Source organism: Pseudopodoces humilis, chromosome 1, assembly GCF_049639895.1.
Source record: "Pseudopodoces humilis isolate 2021_Gansu_Grassland_sample_001 chromosome 1, ASM4963989v1, whole genome shotgun sequence".
NCBI lineage: Eukaryota > Metazoa > Chordata > Aves > Passeriformes > Paridae > Pseudopodoces > Pseudopodoces humilis.
The window spans coordinates 599,981-618,862 of NC_142200.1; the positions used below are offsets into that span (position 1 = coordinate 599,981).

At 49.2% G+C, this 18,882-nt stretch overlaps 1 protein-coding gene across 1 annotated transcript in view; it reads left to right on the plus strand.

Moving 5' to 3' along the window:
- The window catches only part of BOP1 (BOP1 ribosomal biogenesis factor), a 54,032-nt gene that overhangs the window by 12,682 nt on the left and 22,468 nt on the right, over nucleotides 1-18,882 (plus strand). The window contains exons 8-14 of the mRNA XM_088060652.1: nucleotides 571-640; nucleotides 5,075-5,207; nucleotides 7,440-7,620; nucleotides 10,359-10,647; nucleotides 10,725-10,809; nucleotides 14,454-14,561; nucleotides 17,776-17,830. Of these exons, the coding sequence (XP_087916778.1) occupies nucleotides 571-640; nucleotides 5,075-5,207; nucleotides 7,440-7,620; nucleotides 10,359-10,647; nucleotides 10,725-10,809; nucleotides 14,454-14,561; nucleotides 17,776-17,830 (921 nt within the window). The remainder of the gene's footprint in view (nucleotides 1-570; nucleotides 641-5,074; nucleotides 5,208-7,439; nucleotides 7,621-10,358; nucleotides 10,648-10,724; nucleotides 10,810-14,453; nucleotides 14,562-17,775; nucleotides 17,831-18,882) is intronic.

The window sequence follows — 18,882 nt, forward strand, 5'->3', positions numbered from 1 at the left end:
GGGAATTTTGGGAATTTTTTCTGGGATTTTGGGGATTTTTTGGGATTTGGAGAGTTGGGAAGAGGAGGAGATGGGGAAAGATGGAATTCCTGGGAAATTCCTGGGATTTCCTGCTGGGAAAGGTTCTGGAAAACTGGGATTTCTGGGAATGGATCCAGAAAACTTGCCCAGAGCTGGGGGGGGGGCTCATCCCAGAAAATAAGTGGGAATTTTGGGAATTTTCTCTGGGATTTGATGAAATTTTTGGGATTTGGAGCCTCGGGAAGTACGGATTGGTGGGAGGAGCTGGGAAAAGCTGGAATTCCTGGAAAATTCCTGGAATTTCCTGCTGGGAAAGGCTCTGGAAAACCAGGATTTCCAGGAAAAACTTTCCCAGAGCCTGGGGAGGGGCTCATCCCAAAAAAAACCCGGGATTGACGAATCCGGGGCGGGAACGGCCTCAGGTGGGAATTTCAGGAATATTCCCTTGGAAAAGGCCGGAATTCCGGGCCGGGATCCTCATTCCCATCCGGAATTCCCGAGGAGCTGCCGGGATTTGGGAATTCTCCCCGATTCCCATTTTTTTTCCAGGTTTTCCGTGGCCATTCCAGCCTGGTGCGGACTCTGAGCGTCTCTCCCAGCGGGCAGTGGCTGGTGTCGGGTACGGAGCCGGAATTCCCGGGAAAAATCCCATGGATCTGCAGCCGGGAGATGGGAATGGGGAATGGGAATGGCTGGGAATGGTTGGGAATGGTTGGGAATGGTCGGGAATGGGGAATGGGAATGGTCGGGAATGGTCGGGAATGGGGAATGGGAATGGTCGGGAATGGTTGGGAATGGTTGGGAATGGTCAGGAATGGTCGGGAATGGTCGGGAATGGTCGGGAATGGTCAGGAATGGCTGGGAATGGTTGGGAATGGTCGGGAATGGTCAGGAATGGTCGGGAATGGCTGGGAATGGTCGGGAATGGTTGGGAATGGTCGGGAATGGTCAGGAATGGTCGGGAATGTGGAATGGGAATGGTCGGGAATGGTTGGGAATGGGGAATGGGAATGGCTGGGAATGGTTGGGAATGGTCGGGAATGGTCGGGAATGGTCAGGAATGGCTGGGAATGGTCGGGAATGGTCGGGAATGGGGAATGGGAATGGTCGGGAATGGTCGGGAATGGTTGGGAATGGTCAGGAATGGCTGGGAATGGTTGGGAATGGTCGGGAATGGCTGGGAATGGTTGGGAATGGTCGGGAATGGTCGGGAATGGTTGGGAATGGTCGGGAATGGTCAGGAATGGCTGGGAATGGTCGGGAATGGTCGGGAATGGGGAATGGGAATGGTCGGGAATGGTTGGGAATGGTCGGGAATGGTCGGGAATGGTCGGGAATGGTCGGGAATGGGGAATGGGAATGGTCGGGAATGGTTGGGAATGGCTGGGAATGGTCGGGAATGGTCGGGAATGGTCGGGAATGGCTGGGAATGGTCGGGAATGGTTGGGAATGGGGAATGGGAATGGTCGGGAATGGTTGGGAATGGTTGGGAATGGTCGGGAATGGTCAGGAATGGCTGGGAATGGTCGGGAATGGTCGGGAATGGGGAATGGTAATGGTCGGGAATGGTTGGGAATGGTCGGGAATGGTCAGGAATGGCTGGGAATGGTCGGGAATGGTCGGGAATGGTGAATGGGAATGGTCGGGAATGGTTGGGAATGGCTGGGAATGGTCGGGAATGGTCAGGAATGGTCGGGAATGGCTGGGAATGGTCGGGAATGGGGAATGGGAATGGTCGGGAATGGTCGGGAATGGTCGGGAATGGTCAGGAATGGCTGGGAATGGTTGGGAATGGTCGGGAATGGTCGGGAATGGTCGGGAATGGTCAGGAATGGCTGGGAATGGCTGGGAATCGTCGGGAATGGTCGGGAATGGGGAATGGGAATGGTCGGGAATGGTCAGGAATGGTCGGGAATGTGGAATGGGAATGGTCGGGAATGGTTGGGAATGGGGAATGGGAATGGCTGGGAATGGTTGGGAATGGTCGGGAATGGTTGGGAATGGTCGGGAATGGTCGGGAATGGCTGGGAATGGCTGGGAATGGCTGGGAATGGTCGGGAATGGTCGGGAATGGGGAATGGGAATGGTCGGGAATGGTTGGGAATGGTCGGGAATGGTCAGGAATGGCTGGGAATGGCTGGGAATGGTCGGGAATGGTCGGGAATGGGGAATGGGAATGGTCGGGAATGGTTGGGAATGGTTGGGAATGGTCAGGAATGGCTGGGAATGGTTGGGAATGGTTGGGAATGGTCGGGAATGGGGAATGGGAATGGCTGGGAATGGTTGGGAATGGTTGGGAATGGTCAGGAATGGCTGGGAATGGTCGGGAATGGTCGGGAATGGGGAATGGGAATGGTCGGGAATGGTTGGGAATGGTTGGGAATGGGGAATGGGAATGGTCGGGAATGGCTGGGAATGGTCGGGAATGGGGAATGGGAATGGTCGGGAATGGTTGGGAATGGTCGGGAATGGTCGGGAATGGCTGGGAAATGGTTGGGAATGGTCGGGAATGGTCGGGAATGGTCGGGAATGGTCAGGAATGGCTGGGAATGGTCGGGAATGGTCGGGAATGGTCGGGAATGGTCGGGAATGGCTGGGAATGGTTGGGAATGGTCGGGAATGGTCGGGAATGGGGAATGGGAATGGTTGGGAATGGTCGGGAATGGTCAGGAATGGTCGGGAATGGCTGGGAATGGTTGGGAATGGTCGGGAATGGTCAGGAATGGTCGGGAATGGCTGGGAATGGTCGGGAATGGTTGGGAATGGTCGGGAATGGCTGGGAATGGTCGGAATTCCCAGCTCTGCTGCAGGAATGGGGCAGAGCTTGGGCAGGGTAAGAAAAAAGGGATCCTGATCCCGATCCTGATCTTGATCCTGATCCTGATCCTGATCCTGATCCCGATTCTGATCCTGATCCAATATTGATCCCCATCCTGATCCCGATCCCAGTCCTGATCCCAATCTTGACCCTAATCCTGATCCTGATTCTGATTCTGATCCTGATCCCTATCCAATTGTGATCCCGATCCTGATCCTGATCCCAATCCTGATCCCAATCCTGAACCCGATTCCGATTCTGATCCTGATCCCTATCCAATTCTGATCCCGATCCTGATCCCAATACCGATCCCAGTCCTAATCCTGATCCCCATCTTGATCCCGATCCCAATCCTGATCCCGATCCCAATCCTGATCCTGGCTGTGATCCTGATCCCGATCCAATTCTGATCCCAATTCTAATCCTGATCCCGATCCTGATCCCGATCCTAATCCCGATCCTGATTCCGATTCTGATCCTGATCCCTATCTAATTCTGATCCAGATCCCGATCCCGATCCTGATCCTGATCCCAGTCCTAATTCTGATCCCAATCCCAATCCCAATCCTGATCCTGGCTGTGATCCTGATCCCGATCCAATTCTGATCCCAATCCTAATCCTGATCCCGATCCTGATCCCGATTCTGATCCTGATCTAATTCTGATCCCAATCCTAATCCTGATCCCGATCCTGATCCCGATTCTGATCCTGATCTAATTCTGATCCCAGTCCTGATCCCAGTCTCAATCCCAATCCTGATCCTGATCCCAATCCCAGTCTGAATCCTGATCCTGATTACGATCCCAAACCTGATCCCGATCCCAATCCCAATCCCAATCCAGTCCTGATCCCAATCTGGATCCCAATCCTGATTCTGATCCCGATTTCGATCCCAGTCCCAATCCCGATCCAATTCTAATCCCAGTCTCAATCCCGATCCCGATCCTGATCCAAATCCCGATCCAGTTCTGATCCCGATCTCGGTCCCAGTCTCAATCCCGATCCCAATCCCGATCCCGGTGTTCCTGACCCAGGCGCAGGGAGTGGTACCAGAATGGGCATGGGAAAAATGGGAATGGGAAAAATGGGAATGGGAAAAATGGGAATGGGAAAAATGGGAATGGGAAAAATGGGAATGGTGTGATGGGGCAGGAGAGGGATCCAGGGAATTCTGGCTTCCAGGGAATTCTGGCTTCCAGGGAATCGGGGATGTGGGAAATTTTGGGATCTAGGGAATTCGGGGTACCAGGAATTCTGGGACGGCACAGGGAATTCTGGGAAATTGCTGGGAATTTTGGGTTCCTGGGAATTCTGGATTCCAGGGAATTGCAGCTTCCAGGGAACCCCATTCCAGCTTTTCCCCCATTCCCAGCAGCGGGAATTCCCTCACCATTCCCTCAGCATTCCCAGAATTCCCCCGGAATTCCCTCATCATTCCCGGAATTCCCCCGGAATTCCCAGGATTCCCCCGCCGTTCCTGTTCCAGGCTCAGACAATGGCACGCTGCGGTTCTGGGATCCAGGGAATTCTGGGATATCACAGGGAAATTTTGGAAATCTCTGGGAATTCTGGGAAATCACAGGGAATCCCGGGAAATGGCTGGAAATTCTGGATTCCAGGGAATTCTGGGAAATCGCAGGGAATTTTGGGATCTAAGGAATTTGGGGTACCAGGAATTCTGGCTTCCAGGGAATTGTGGCTTCCAGGGAATTGCGGCTTCCAGGGAACCCCATTCCAGGTTTTTTCCCCCGTTCCCAGCAGCGGGAATTCCCTCAGCATTCCCTCAACATTCCCTTAGCATTCCCAGAATTCCCAGAATTCCCTTGTCATTCCCAGAATTCCCTCGGCATTCCCAGAATTCCCCCGCCGTTCCCATTGCAGGCTTGGACGATGGCACGCTGGGGTTTCGGGATCCAGGGAATTCTGGGAAATCACAGGGAATTCCGGGAAGTTGCTGGGAATTCTGGATTCCAGGGAATTCTGGGAAGTTGCTGGGAATTCTGGATTCCAGGGAATTCTGGGAAATCACAGGGAATTTTGGGATCTAGGGAATTTGGGGTACCAGGAATTGTGGCTTCCAGGGAATTGCGGCTTCCAGGGAACTCCATTCCAGCTTTTCCCCCCCATTCCTGGCACTGGGAATTCCCAGAATTCCCTCGGCATTCCCAGAACTCCCTCGGCATTCCCAGAACTCCCTCGGCATTCCCAGAATTCCCGTGGTGTTCCTGTTCCAGGCTCGGACGACGGCACGCTGCGGTTCTGGGAGGTGAGCTCCGGGCGCTGCCTGCGGAGCGTTCCCGTCGGATCCGTGGTCGGGAGCGTGGCCTGGAATCCCAATCCCAGCCTCTGCCTGGTGGCTGTGGCCGTGTGAGTTCCCGGGGAACATTCCCGGATTTTTCCTGGAGCGCCCGAGGATCCCGATCCGGTCCTGGGAATGGTGGGATCCGTCCCTGGATCCAAATCCGTTCCTGGATCCCAATCCATTCCTGGGTCCAAATCCAGTCCTGGGAATGGTGGGATCCGTCCCTGGATCCAAATCCATCCCTGGATCCAAATCCGTTCCTGGATCCTAATCCGTTCCTGGGTCCAAATCCAGTCCTGGGAATGGTGGGATCCGTCCCTGGATCCAAATCCATCCCTGGATCCAAATCCGTTCCTGGATCCAAATCCATTCCTGGGTCCAAATCCAGTCCTGGGAATGGTGGGATCCGTCCCTGGATCCAAATCCATCCCTGGATCCAAATCCGTTCCTGGATCCCAATCCATTCCTGGGTCCAAATCCAGTCCTGGGAATGGTGGGATCCGTCCCTGGATCCAAATCCATCCCTGGATCCAAATCCGTTCCTGGATCCCAATCCATTCCTGGGTCCAAATCCAGCCCAGGGAATGGTGGGATCCGTCCCTGGATCCAAATCCATCCCTGGATCCAAATCCATTCCTGGAATGGTCAAATCCATTCCTGAATTCAAATCTATTCCTGGATCCAAACCTGTCCCTGGATCCAAATCTGTCCTGGAATGGCCAAATCCATTCCTGGATCCAAATCCATTCCGGTATCCGAATCCATCCCTGGATCCGAATCCGTCCTTGGGAATGGTGGGATCCGTTCCTGGATCCAAATCCATCCCTGGATTTGAATCCATCCCTGAATCCGAATCGGTTTCTGGATCCGAATCCATTCTTGGAATGGTCAGATCCATTCCTGGATCCAAATCCATCCCTGGATCCAAATCCGTCCTTGGGATGGTGGGATCTGTACCTGGATCCAAATCTGTCCTTGGGAATGGTGGGATCCGTTCCTGGATCCGAATCTGTCCTTGAGAATGGTGGGATCCGTTCCTGGATCTGAACCCATTCCTGGATCCAAATCCGTCCCTGGATCCGAATCCATTCCTGGATCCCAATCCATCCCTGGATCCAAATCCGTCCCTGGATCCGAATCCGTCCCTGGATCCCAATCCATCCCTGGATCCAAATCCGTCCCTGGATCCGAATCCGTCCCTGGATCCCAATCCATCCCTGGATCCCAATCCATCCCTGGATCCGAATCCTTTCCTGGATCTGAATCCGTTCCTGGATCCCAATCTATCCCTGGATCCAAATCCGTCCCTGGATCCGAATCCGTTCCTGGATCCCAATCCATCCCTGGATCCAAATCCGTCCCTGGATCCGAATCCTTTCCTGGATCTGAATCCGTTCCTGGAATGGTCGAATCCATCCCTGGATCCAAATCTGTCCCTGGATCCGAATCCATCCTTGGAACGGTCGAATCCATTCTGGAATGGATCCTGGATTTCTCTCCAATCCCAGATCCCCACTGATCTCAGGTTTCCTCTCTGATCCCAGATTTCCCAATCCTGGATCCCCCCTGATCCCGGATCTCCCAATCCCTGATCCCGGAATTCCCGGATCCCTAGGGACGAGCAGGCTCCCCTGATCCCAGATCCCCCCTGATCCCGGAATTCCCGATCCCAATCCCGGAATTCCCGATCCCAATCCCGGAATTCCGGATCCCTAGGGACAAGCAGGCTCCCCTGATCCCAGATACCCTCTGATCCTGGAATTCCCGATCCCTGATCCCGGAATTCCAGATCCCTAGGGACGAGCAGGCTGCCCTGATCCCATATTCCCGATCCCAATCCCTGAATTCCCGATCCCAATCCCGGAATTCCCGATCCCTGATCCCGGAATTCCGGATCCCTAGGGACAAGCAGGCTCTCCTGATCCCAGAGACCCTCTGATCCTGGATTTCCCGATCCCAATCCCGGAATTCCGGATCCCTAGGGACGAGCAGGCTCCCCTGATCCCGTATTCCTGATCCCAATCCCGGAATTCCCGATCCCAATCCCGGAATTCCGGATCCCTGATCCCGGAATTCCCGATCCCAATCCCGGAATTCCGGATCCCTAGGGACGAGCAGGCTGCCCTGATCCCATATTTGCGATCCCAATCCCAGAATTCCGGATCCCAATCCTGGAATTCCCGATCCCTGATCCCGGAATTCCGGATCCCTAGGGACGAGCAGGCTGCCCTGATCCCAGATTCCCGATCCCAATCCCGGAATTCCCGATCCCTGATCCCGGAATTCCGGATCCCTAGGGACGAGGAGGCTCTCCTGCTGAATCCGGGCCTGGGCGATCGGCTCCTGGTGGCGGCCACGGATCAGCTCCTGGATTCCTGGGAATGTCCGGAGGAGGAGCGGATCCAGCCGATCCCCTGGGTCCCGGCCGGCCCCGAGGAGCGCTCCAAGGGGATCCGCCTGCGGCTGCCCCACGGAAAGGTGGGAGCCGCACAATTCCCGGGATTCGGGGAGGTCGGAATTCCCGGGATTTGGGGGGGGAGCGGTTGGAATTCCCAGGATTCAGGGAGGGGTCGGAATTCCCAGGATTTGGGGGGGGTGTCGGAATTCCCAGGATTTGGGGGGAGTGTGTCAGAATTCCTGGGATTTGGGGGGGGTTTGGAATTCCCAGGATTTGGGGGGGGTTTGGAATTCCCAGGATTTGGGGGCAGTCAGAATTCCCAGGAATTGTGGGATCAGCATTCCTGGGACTTGGAGCAGGGTTGGAATTCCCAGGAATTGGGGTGGGATTGGCATTCCTGGGATTTGGGGGGGGATTGGAATTCCTGGGATTTGGTGGGATCAGGATTTGGAGGGGGGGGGGTTTGGAATTCTCGGAATTTGGGGGAGATTGGAATTCCCGGGATTCAGGTGGGATCGGAATCCCCGAGATCCGGGAGGGATCGGAATTCCTGGGATCTGCGTGGGATTGAGATTTGGGGGGATTTGGAATTCCTGGGATTCGGGTGGGATCGGAATCCCCGAGATCCGGGAGGGATCGGAATTCCTGGGATTTTTGGGGGTTTGGAATTCCCGGGATCCAGGGTGGGATCGGAATCCCCGAGATCCGGGAGGGATCGGAATTCCTGGGATTTTTGGGGGTTTGGAATTCCCGGGATTCAGGTGGGATCGGAATCCCCGAGATCCGGGAGGGATCGGAATTCCTGGGATTTTTGGGGGTTTGGAATTCCCGGGATCCAGGGTGGGATCAGCATTCCGGCACCCCAAGGACGATTCCTGGGGATCAATGGGAAACACAGGAGTGGGATCGGGCATGGGATCGGGAATGGGATCGGGAATGGGATCCGGGATGGGATCCAGGATGGGATCGGGGATGGGATCAGGAGTGGGATCAGGGATGGGATTGGGATGATCCAGAGGCTCGGGATCCCACTGGATCCCATTCCCGATCCCGCTGGATCCGCAGCCGGTGACGCAGGTGATCTGGCACCCCAAGGGCCATTCCTGGGGATCAGTGGGAATGGGATCGGGAATGGGATCAGGGATGGGATCAGGGATGGGATCAGGGATGGGATTGGGGATGGGGATGAGGATGAGGATGATGATCCAGAGGCTCGGGATCTCACCGGATCCATTCCCAATCCCGTTCCCGATCCCATTCCGGATCCGCAGCCGGTGACGCAGGTGACCTGGCACCCCAAGGGCGATTACTGGGGATCAGTGGGAATGGGATCAGGAATGGGATCAGGGATGGGATCGGGGATGGGGATGAGGATGAGGATGATGATCCAGAGGCTCAGGATCTCACCGGATCCATTCCCAATCCCACTGGATCCCCAGCCGGTGACACAGGTGACCTGGCACCCCAAGGGCCATTCCTGGGGATCAGTGGGAATGGGATCAGGAATGGGATCGGGAATGGGATCGGGGATGGGGATGAGGATGAGGATGATGATCCAGAGGCTCGGGATCTCACCGGATCCATTCCCAATCCCATTCCCGATCCCACTGGATCCGCAGCCGGTGACGCAGGTGACCTGGCACCCCAAGGGCGATTACTGGGGATCAGTGGGAATGGGATCAGGAATGGGATCAGGGATGGGATCGGGGATGGGGATGAGGATGAGGATGATGATCCAGAGGCTCAGGATCTCACCGGATCCATTCCCGATCCCACTGGATCCGCAGCCGGTGACGCAGGTGACCTGGCACCCCAAGGGCGATTCCTGGGGATCCATGGGAATGGGATCAGGAATGGGATCGGGGATGGGATCAGGGATGGGGATAAGGATGAGGATGATGATCCAGAGGCTCGGGATCTCACCGGATCCATTCCCAATCCCGTTCCCGATCCCACTGGATCCACAGCCGGTGACACAGGTGACCTGGCACCCCAAGGGCCATTCCTGGGGATCAGTGGGAATGGGATCAGGAATGGGATCAGGGATGGGATCGGGGATGGGGATGAGGATGAGGATGATGATCCAGAGGCTCAGGATCTCACTGGATCCCATTCCCGATCCCACTGGATCCGCAGCCGGTGACGCAGGTGACCTGGCACCCCAAGGGCCATTCCTGGGGATCAGTGGGAATGGGATCAGGGATGGGATCGGGGATGGGGATGAGGATGAGGATGATGATCCAGAGGCTCGGGATCTCACCGGATCCATTCCCAATCCCATTCCCGATCCCGCTGGATCCGCAGCCGGTGACGCAGGTGACCTGGCACCCCAAGGGCCATTCCTGGGGATCCATGGGAATGGGATCAGGAATGGGATCAGGGATGGGATCAGAGATGGGATCGGGAATGGGATTGGGGATGGGGATGAGGATGAGGATGATGATCCAGAGGCTCGGGATCTCACTGGATCCCATTCCGGATCCGCAGCCGGTGACGCAGGTGACCTGGCACCCCAAGGGCCATTCCTGGGGATCCATGGGAATGGGATCGGGAATGGGATCAGGGATGGGATCGGGGATGGGGATGAGGATGAGGATGATGATCCAGAGGCTCAGGATCTCACTGGATCCCATTCCCGATCCCATTCCGGATCCGCAGCCGGTGACGCAGGTGACCTGGCACCCCAAGGGCGATTACTGGGGATCAGTGGGAACGGGAAACACGGGAATGGGATCGGGGATGGGGATGAGGATGAGGATGATGATCCAGAGGCTCGGGATCTCACTGGATCCCATTCCCGATCCCACTGGATCCGCAGCCGGTGACGCAGGTGACCTGGCACCCCAAGGGCGATTACTGGGCCTCGGTGCAGCGCAATCCCGGCGGGCGCCAGGTGCTGATCCACCAGAGCAGCCGGCGCCGGAGCCAGGATCCCTTCCGGAAGAATCCCGGCCGGATCCAGTGCGTGCGATTCCATCCGCTCCGGCCCTACTTCCTGGTGGCTTCCCAAAGATCCGTGCGGATCTACAACCTCCTGCGCCAGGAGCTCACCAAGAAACTCCAGAGCGGCTGCCAGTGGATCTCCAGCATGGCCGTGCACCCCGCAGGTGCGGGATCCGCCGGGAAAAGCGGGAACGGGATCGGGAATGCGGCGGGATCGGTGATTCCCGGTTTTTATTCCCAGGGGATAACGTGATCTGCGGCAGCTACGACAGCAAATTGGTTTGGTTCGATCTGGATCTGTCCACGAGGCCCTACAGGACGCTGAGGTGACATCCCGGATTTTCCCGCTTCTTATCCCGGATTTTCCTGGGTTCTTATCCCGGATTTTTCCGGGTCGTTATCCCGGATTTTCCTGGGTTGTTATCACAAATTATCCCGGATTTTTCCAGGTTGTTATCCCGGATTTTCCTGGGTTGTTATCACAAATTATCCCAGATTTTCATGGGTCGTTATCCCGGATTTTCCTGGGTTGTTATCCTGGATTATCCCAGATTTTCATGGGTCGTTATCCCGGATTTTCCTGGGTTGTTATCACAAATTATCCCGGATTTTTCCGGGTTGTTATCCCGGATTTTCCTGGGTTGTTATCACAAATTATCCCGGATTTTCATGGGTCGTTATCCCGGATTTTCCTAGGTTGTTATCACAAATTATCCCGGATTTTTCCGGGTTGTTATCCCGGATTTTCCTGGGTTGTTATCACAAATTATCCCGGATTTTTCCGGGTTGTTATCCCGGATTTTCCTGGGTTGTTATCACAAATTATCCCGGATTTTTCTGGGCCGTTATCCCGGATTATCCCGGATTATCCCGGGTTGTTGTCACGGGTTTTCCTGGGTTGTTATCACAAATTATCCCGGATTTTTCCGGGTTGTTATCCCGGATTTTCCTGGGTTGTTATCACAAATTATCCCGGATTTTTCCGGGTTGTTATCCCGGATTTTTCCGGGTTGTTATCCCGGATTTTCCTGGGTTGTTATCACAAATTATCCCGGATTTTTCCGGGTCGTTATCCCGGATTTTCCTGGGTTGTTATCACAAATTATCCCGGATTTTTCCGGGTCGTTATCCCGGATTTTCCTGGGTTGTTATCACAAATTATCCCGGATTTTTCCGAGTCGTTATCCCAGATTTTCCTGGGTTGTTATCACAAATTATCCCGGATTTTTCCGGGTTGTTATCCCAGATTTTTCTGGGTTGTTATCCCAGATTTTTCTGGGTTGTTATCCCAGATTTTTCCGGGTTGTTATCCCAGATTTTTCTGGGTTGTTATCCCAGATTTTTCCGGGTTGTTATCCCAGATTTCTCTTGGTTGTTATCCCAGATTTTCCTGGGTTGTTATCCCGGATTATCCCGGATTTTTCTCGGTTTTTATCCCATGTTTTCCTGGGTTGTTATCCCAGATTTTCCTGTGTTCTTTTCCCGGATTTTTCTTGGTTGTTATCCCAAATTATCCCAAACTTTCCCGGTTGTTATCCCAAACTTTCCTGGGTTGTTATCCCAGGTTTTTCCCAGTTGTTATCCCGGGTTTTCCTGGGTTGTTATCACAAATTATCCCAAATTTTCCTGGGTTGTTATCCCAAATTATCCCAAATTTTCCCAGGTTGTTATCCCAAATTTTCCTGGGTTCTTATCCTGGATTTTTCCGGGTTGTTATCCCGGATTTTCCTGGGTTGTTATCCCAAATTATCCCAAATTTCCTCCGTTGATATCCCAGATTTTTCCGGATTCTTATCCCGAATTATTCCCACTTCTTATCCCATATTTTCCCTGGTGTTATCCCCATTTTTCCCAGCCCATTATCCCAGTTTTCCCTTCCAATTATCCCATTTTCCCGCTCCCTTTTCCCATTTTTCCATGCTCTCATCCCATTTTTCCATGCGTTTTCCCCATTTTTCCATGCATTTATCCCGTTTTCCGTCTCCCTCATCCCGTTTTTCCCGTTTTCCGGCTCCCTGATCCCGTTTTTCCGGTCCCTTTCCCCATTTTCCCACTCCCTGATCCCGTTTTTCCGGTCCCTTTCCCCATTTTCCCACTCCCTGACCCCGTTTTTCCGGCTGTTTCCCCATTATCCCACTCCTGATCCCGTTTTTCCGGCTGTTTCCCCATTTTCCCGCTCCCTGATCCCGTTTTTCCAGTCCCTTTCCCCATTTTCCCGCTCCCTGATCCCGTTTTTCCGGCTGTTTCCCCATTTTCCCGCTCCCTGATCCCGTTTTCCCGCTCCCTTTCCCCATTTTCCCGCTCCCTGATCCCGTTTTTCCGGTCCCTTTCCCCATTTTCCCGCTCCCTGATCCCGTTTTTCCAGCTGTTTCCCCATTTTCCCACTCCCTGATCCCATTTTTCCGGTCCCTTTTCCCCATTTTTCCCGCTCCCTGATCCCATTTTTCCGGCTGTTTTTCCCCATTTTTTCCATGCTTCTTTCCTGTTTTCCCCGCTCCCTCATCCCATTTTTTCCTATTTTCCGGTTCCCTCATCCCATTTTTCCGGTCCCCTTACCCATTTTCCCACTCCCTGTTCCCGTTTTTCCGGTCCCTTTCCCCATTTTCCCACTCCCTGATCCCGTTTTTCCGGCTGTTTCCCCATTTTCCCGCTCCCTGATCTCGTTTTTCCGGCTGTTTTTCCTTTTTTCCTGCTCCCTGATCCCATTTTTCCGGTCCCTTTCCCCATTTTCCCACTCCCTGATCCCGTTTTTCCGGTCCCTTTCCCCATTTTCCCGCTCCCTGATCCCGTTTTTCCGGCTGTTTCCCCATTTTCCCGCTCCCTGATCCCGTTTTCCCGCTCCCTTTCCCCATTTTCCCGCTCCCTGATCCCGTTTTTCCGGTCCCTTTCCCCATTTTCCCGCTCCCTGATCCCGTTTTTTTCCGGCTGTTTCCCCATTTTCCCGCTCCCTGATCCCGTTTTTCCGGTCCCTTTCCCCATTTTCCCGCTCCCTGATCCCATTTTTCCGGCTGTTTTCCCCATTTTTCCATGCTTCTTTCCTGTTTTCCCGCTCCCTCATCCCATTTTTTCCTATTTTCCGGTTCCCTCATCCCATTTTTTCCGGTCCCTTTACCCATTTTCCCACTCCCTGATCCCGTTTTTTTTTCCGGTCCCTTTCCCCATTTTCCCACTCCCTGATCCCGTTTTTCCGGCTGTTTCCCCATTTTCCCGCTCCCTGATCTCGTTTTTCCGGCTGTTTTCCCTTTTTTCCTGCTCCCTGATCCCATTTTTCCGGTCCCTTTCCCCATTTTCCCGCTCCCTGATCCCGTTTTTCCGGTCCCTTTCCCCATTTTCCCGCTCCCTGATCCCGTTTTTCCGGTCCCTTTCCCCATTTTCCCGCTCCCTGATCCCGTTTTTCCGGTCCCTTTCCCCATTTTCCCGCTCCCTGATCCCGTTTTTTCCGGTCCCTTTCCCCATTTTCCCGCTCCCTGATCCCGTTTTCCCCATTTTCCCGCTCCCTGATCCCGTTTTTCCGGCTGTTTCCCCATTTTCCCACTCCCTGATCCCGTTTTTCCGGCTGTTTCCCCATTTTCCCACTCCCTGATCCCATTTTTCCGGTCCCTTTCCCCATTTTCCCGCTCCCTGATCCCGTTTTTCCGGTCCCTTTCCCCATTTTCCCGCTCCCTGATCCCGTTTTTCCGGCTGTTTCCCCATTTTCCCGCTCCCTGATCCCGTTTTTCCGGTCCCTTTCCCCATTTTCCCGCTCCCTGATCCCGTTTTTCCGGCTGTTTCCCCATTTTCCCGCTCCCTGATCCCGGTTTTCCGGCTGTTTCCCCATTTTCCCGCTCCCTTTCCCCATTTTCCCGCTCCCTGATCCCGTTTTTCCAGCTGTTTCCCCATTTTCCCGCTCCCTGATCCCGTTTTTCCGGTCCCTTTCCCCATTTTCCCGCTCCCTGATCCCGTTTTTCCGGCTGTTTTCCCGTTTTTCCAGGCACCACAGCCGCGCGCTGCGCTCGGTGGCGTTCCACGGCCGGTATCCGCTCTTCGCTTCCGCCTCCGACGACGGCTCCGTCATCGTCTGCCACGGAATGGTCTACAAGTACGGCAGGGAATTCCCGGAATTCCGGGGTTTATTCCTGGGGTTTAATTCATGGCAATCCCGGGATTTATTCCTGGGATTTATTTGTGGGAATTCTGGGGTCTACGGGATTTATTTATGGGAATTCCGGGATTTATTCCTGGGATTTATTCCTGGGATTTGTTTATGGGGATTCTGGGATTTATTTATGGGAATTCTGGGATTTACGGGATTTATTCCTGGGATTAATTTGTGGGAATTCTGGGATTTATGGGATTTATTCCTGGGATTTATTTATGGGAATTCCGAGATTTATTCCTGAGATTTATTTATGGGAATTCTGGGATTTCTGGGATTTATTCCTGGGATTTGTTTATGGGGATTCTGGGATTTATTGGTGGGATTTATTTATGGGAATTCTGGGATTTACGGGATTTATTCCTGGGATTAATTTGTGGGAATTCCATGATTTTTGGGATTTATTCCTGGAATTTATGGGGTTTACTGCTGGCAATTCCGGGATTTATTCCTGGGATTTATTTGTGGGAATTCTGGGATTTACGGGATTTATTCCTGAGATTTATTTATGGGAATTCTGGGATTTATGGGATTTATTCCTGGGATTTATTTATGGGAATTCCGAGATTTATTCCTGGGATTTATTTATGGGAATTCTGGGATTTATGGGATTTATTCCCGGGATTTATTTATGGGAATTCCGAGATTTATTCCTGGGATTTATTTGTGGGAATTCCGAGATCTCTGAGATTTATTCCTGGGATTTATTTATGAGAATTCCAGGATTTATTGGATTTTTTATTAATTTATTTATTTATTTATTTATTTATTTATTATTGGATTTATTCCTGGGATTTATTTATGGGAATTCTGGGATTTATGGGATTTATTCCTGGGATTTATTTATGGGAATTCCGAGATTTATTCCTGGGATTTATTTATGGGAATTCCGAGATTTCTGGGATTTATTCCTGGGATTTGTTTATGGGGATTCTGGGATTTATTCCTGGGATTTATTTATGGGAATTCTGGGATTTACGGGATTTATTCCTGGGATTAATTTGTGGGAATTCTGGGATTTATGGGATTTACTTATGAGAATTCCGGGATTTATGGGATTAATTAATTTATTTATTTATTTATTATTGGATTTATTCCTGGGATTTATTTATGGGAATTCCGAGATTTATTCCTGGGATTTATTTATGAGAATTCCAGGATTTATTGGATTTTTTATTAATTAATTAATTAATTAATTTATTTATTTATTATTGGATTTATTCCTGGGATTTATTTATGGGAATTCTGGGATTCCTGGGGTTTATTCCTGGGATTAATTTGTGCGGATTCTGGGATTCCTGGGGTTTATTCCTGGGAATTCCGGGATTTCTGGGATTTATTCCTGGGATTTATTTGTGGGAATTCCATGATTTTTGGGATTTATTCCTGGAATTTATGGGGTTTACTGCTGGCAATTCCGGGATTTATTCCTGGGATTTATTTATGGGAATTCTGGGATTTATGGGATTTATTCCTGGGATTTATTTATGGGAATTCTGGGATTTATGGGATTTATTCCTGGGATTTATTTATGGGAATTCCGAGATTTATTCCTGGGATTTATTTATGGGAATTCTGGGTTTTATGGGATTTATTCCTGGGGTTTATTTATGGGAATTCCGAGATTTATTCCTGGGATTTATTTGTGGGAATTCCGAGATCTCTGAGATTTATTCCTGGGATTTATTTATGAGAATTCCGGGATTTATTGGATTTTTTATTAATTAATTAATTTATTTATTTATTTATTTATTTATTATTGGATTTATTCCTGGGATTTATTTATGAGAATTCCAAGATTTATTCCTGGGATTTATTTATGGGAATTCTGGGATTTATGGGATTTATTCCTGGGATTTATTTATGGGAATTCTGGGATTTATTCCTGAGATTTATTTATGGGAATTCTGGGATTTACGGGATTTATTCCTGGGATTAATTTGTGGGAATTCTGGGATTTATGGGATTTATTCCTGGGATTAATTTGTGGGAATTCCATGATTTTTGGGATTTATTCCTGGAATTTATGGGGTTTACTGCTGGCAATTCCGGGATTTATTCCTGGGATTTATTTATGGGAATTCTGGGTTTTATGGGATTTATTCCTGGGGTTTATTTATGGGAATTCCGAGATTTATTCCTGGGATTTATTTGTGGGAATTCCGAGATCTCTGAGATTTATTCCTGGGATTTATTTATGAGAATTCCGGGATTTATTGGATTTTTTATTAATTAATTAATTAATTAATTTATTTATTTATTTATTATTGGATTTATTCCTGGGATTTATTTATGGGAATTTCGAGATTTATTCCTGGGGTTTATTCCTGGGAATTCCGGGATTTATGGGATTTATTCCTGGGATTTATTTATGGGAATTCCGAGATTTATTCCTGAGATTTATTTATGGGAATTCCGGGATTTCTGGGATTTATTCCTGGGATTTATTTATGGGAATTCCGAGATTTATTCCTGGGATTTATTTGTGGGAATTCCGGGATTTTGCAGATTTATTTCTGTGGTTTAGTTACGGGAATTCCGGGATTTATTCCTGGGGTTTGTTTGTGGGAATTCCGGGATTTACGGGCTTTATCCCTGGTATTAATTTGTGGGAATTCTGGCATTGATTTATTTCTGGGAATTTCGGGATTTCTGGGATTTATTCCTGGGACTGGTGGGGTTTAGTTCCGGGAATTCCAAGATTTATTTATGGGAATTCTGGGATTCAATCCTAGGATTTATTTATGTGATTTCTGGGATGTATTCCTGGGAATTCTGGGATTTCTGGGATTTATTTATTGGAATTGCGGGATTTATTTCTGGGAATTCTGGGATTTCTGGGATTTATTTATTGGAATTGCGGGATTTATTTATGGGAATTCTGGGATTTCTGGGATTTATTCGTGGGATTAATTTGTGGGAATTCCGGGATTTCTTCCTGGCGTTTATTTGTGGGAATTCCGGGAATTCTGGGATTTATTCCTGGGACTGGTGGGGTTTAGTTCCGGGAATTCCAAGATTTATTTATGGGAATTAATTTATTCCTGGGATTTAATTCTGGGAATTCTGGGGTTTATTTATGGGAATTCCAGGATTTCTGGGATTTATTTCCACTTTAATCGTAATTATCTCAATTAATTAACCCTTTGTGTGCCAGTGACCTGCTGCAGAACGCTCTTATTGATATTTTTATTGATATTTATATTGATATTTATATTGATATTGATATTGATATTGATATTTATATTGATATTTATATTGATATTGATATTGACATTGATATTTATATTGATATTGATATTGATATTTACATTGATATTTACATTTATATTTATATTTTTTAATTTATATTTTTATTTCCTTTCCTTATTAATTAATCTCAATTAATTAACCCCCTGTGTGGCAGTGACCTGCTGCAGAATGCTCTTATTGATATTGATATTGATATTGATATTGATATTGATATTGATATTTATTTTATTTTATTTTTAATTTTTTATTTTTAATTTCTATTTTAGTTTTCCCTTTCCTGTTAATTAACCGGTGTTTAATTAACCCCGTGTGTGCCAGTGACCTGCTGCAGAACACTCTTATTTATATTTACATTTACATTTATATTTACATTTATATTTATATTTATATTTATATTTATATTTATATTTATATTTATATTTATATTTATATTTATATTTATATTTATATTTATATTTATATTTTTATATTCTTAATTGCCATTTTCCTGTTAATTAACCACAGTTAATTAACCCCATGTGTGCCAGTGACCTGCTGCAGAACGCTCTTATTTACATTCACATTTATATTTATATTTATATTTATATTTATACTTACATTTACATTTTTAATTGCCATTTTCCTATTAATTAACCCCAAATTAATTAACCCCCTGTGTGCCAGTGACCTGCTGCAGAACGCTCTTATTTTTATTTTTATTTTTATTTTTTTATTTTTATATATATTTTTTATTTTAATTTTTAATTTTTAATTTCTATTTTAATTGCCATTTCCCTGTTAATTAACCCAATTAATTAATTACTCCTTTGTGTGGCAGTGACCTGCAGCAGAACTCTCTTATTGATATTTATATTTATATTGATATTGATATTTATATTTACATTTACATTTACATTTACATTTATATTTTTTATTTTATTTTAATTTTTAATTTCTATTTTAATTGCCATTTCCCTGTTAATTAACCCAATTAATTAATTACACCTTTGTGTGGCAGTGACCTGCTGCAGAA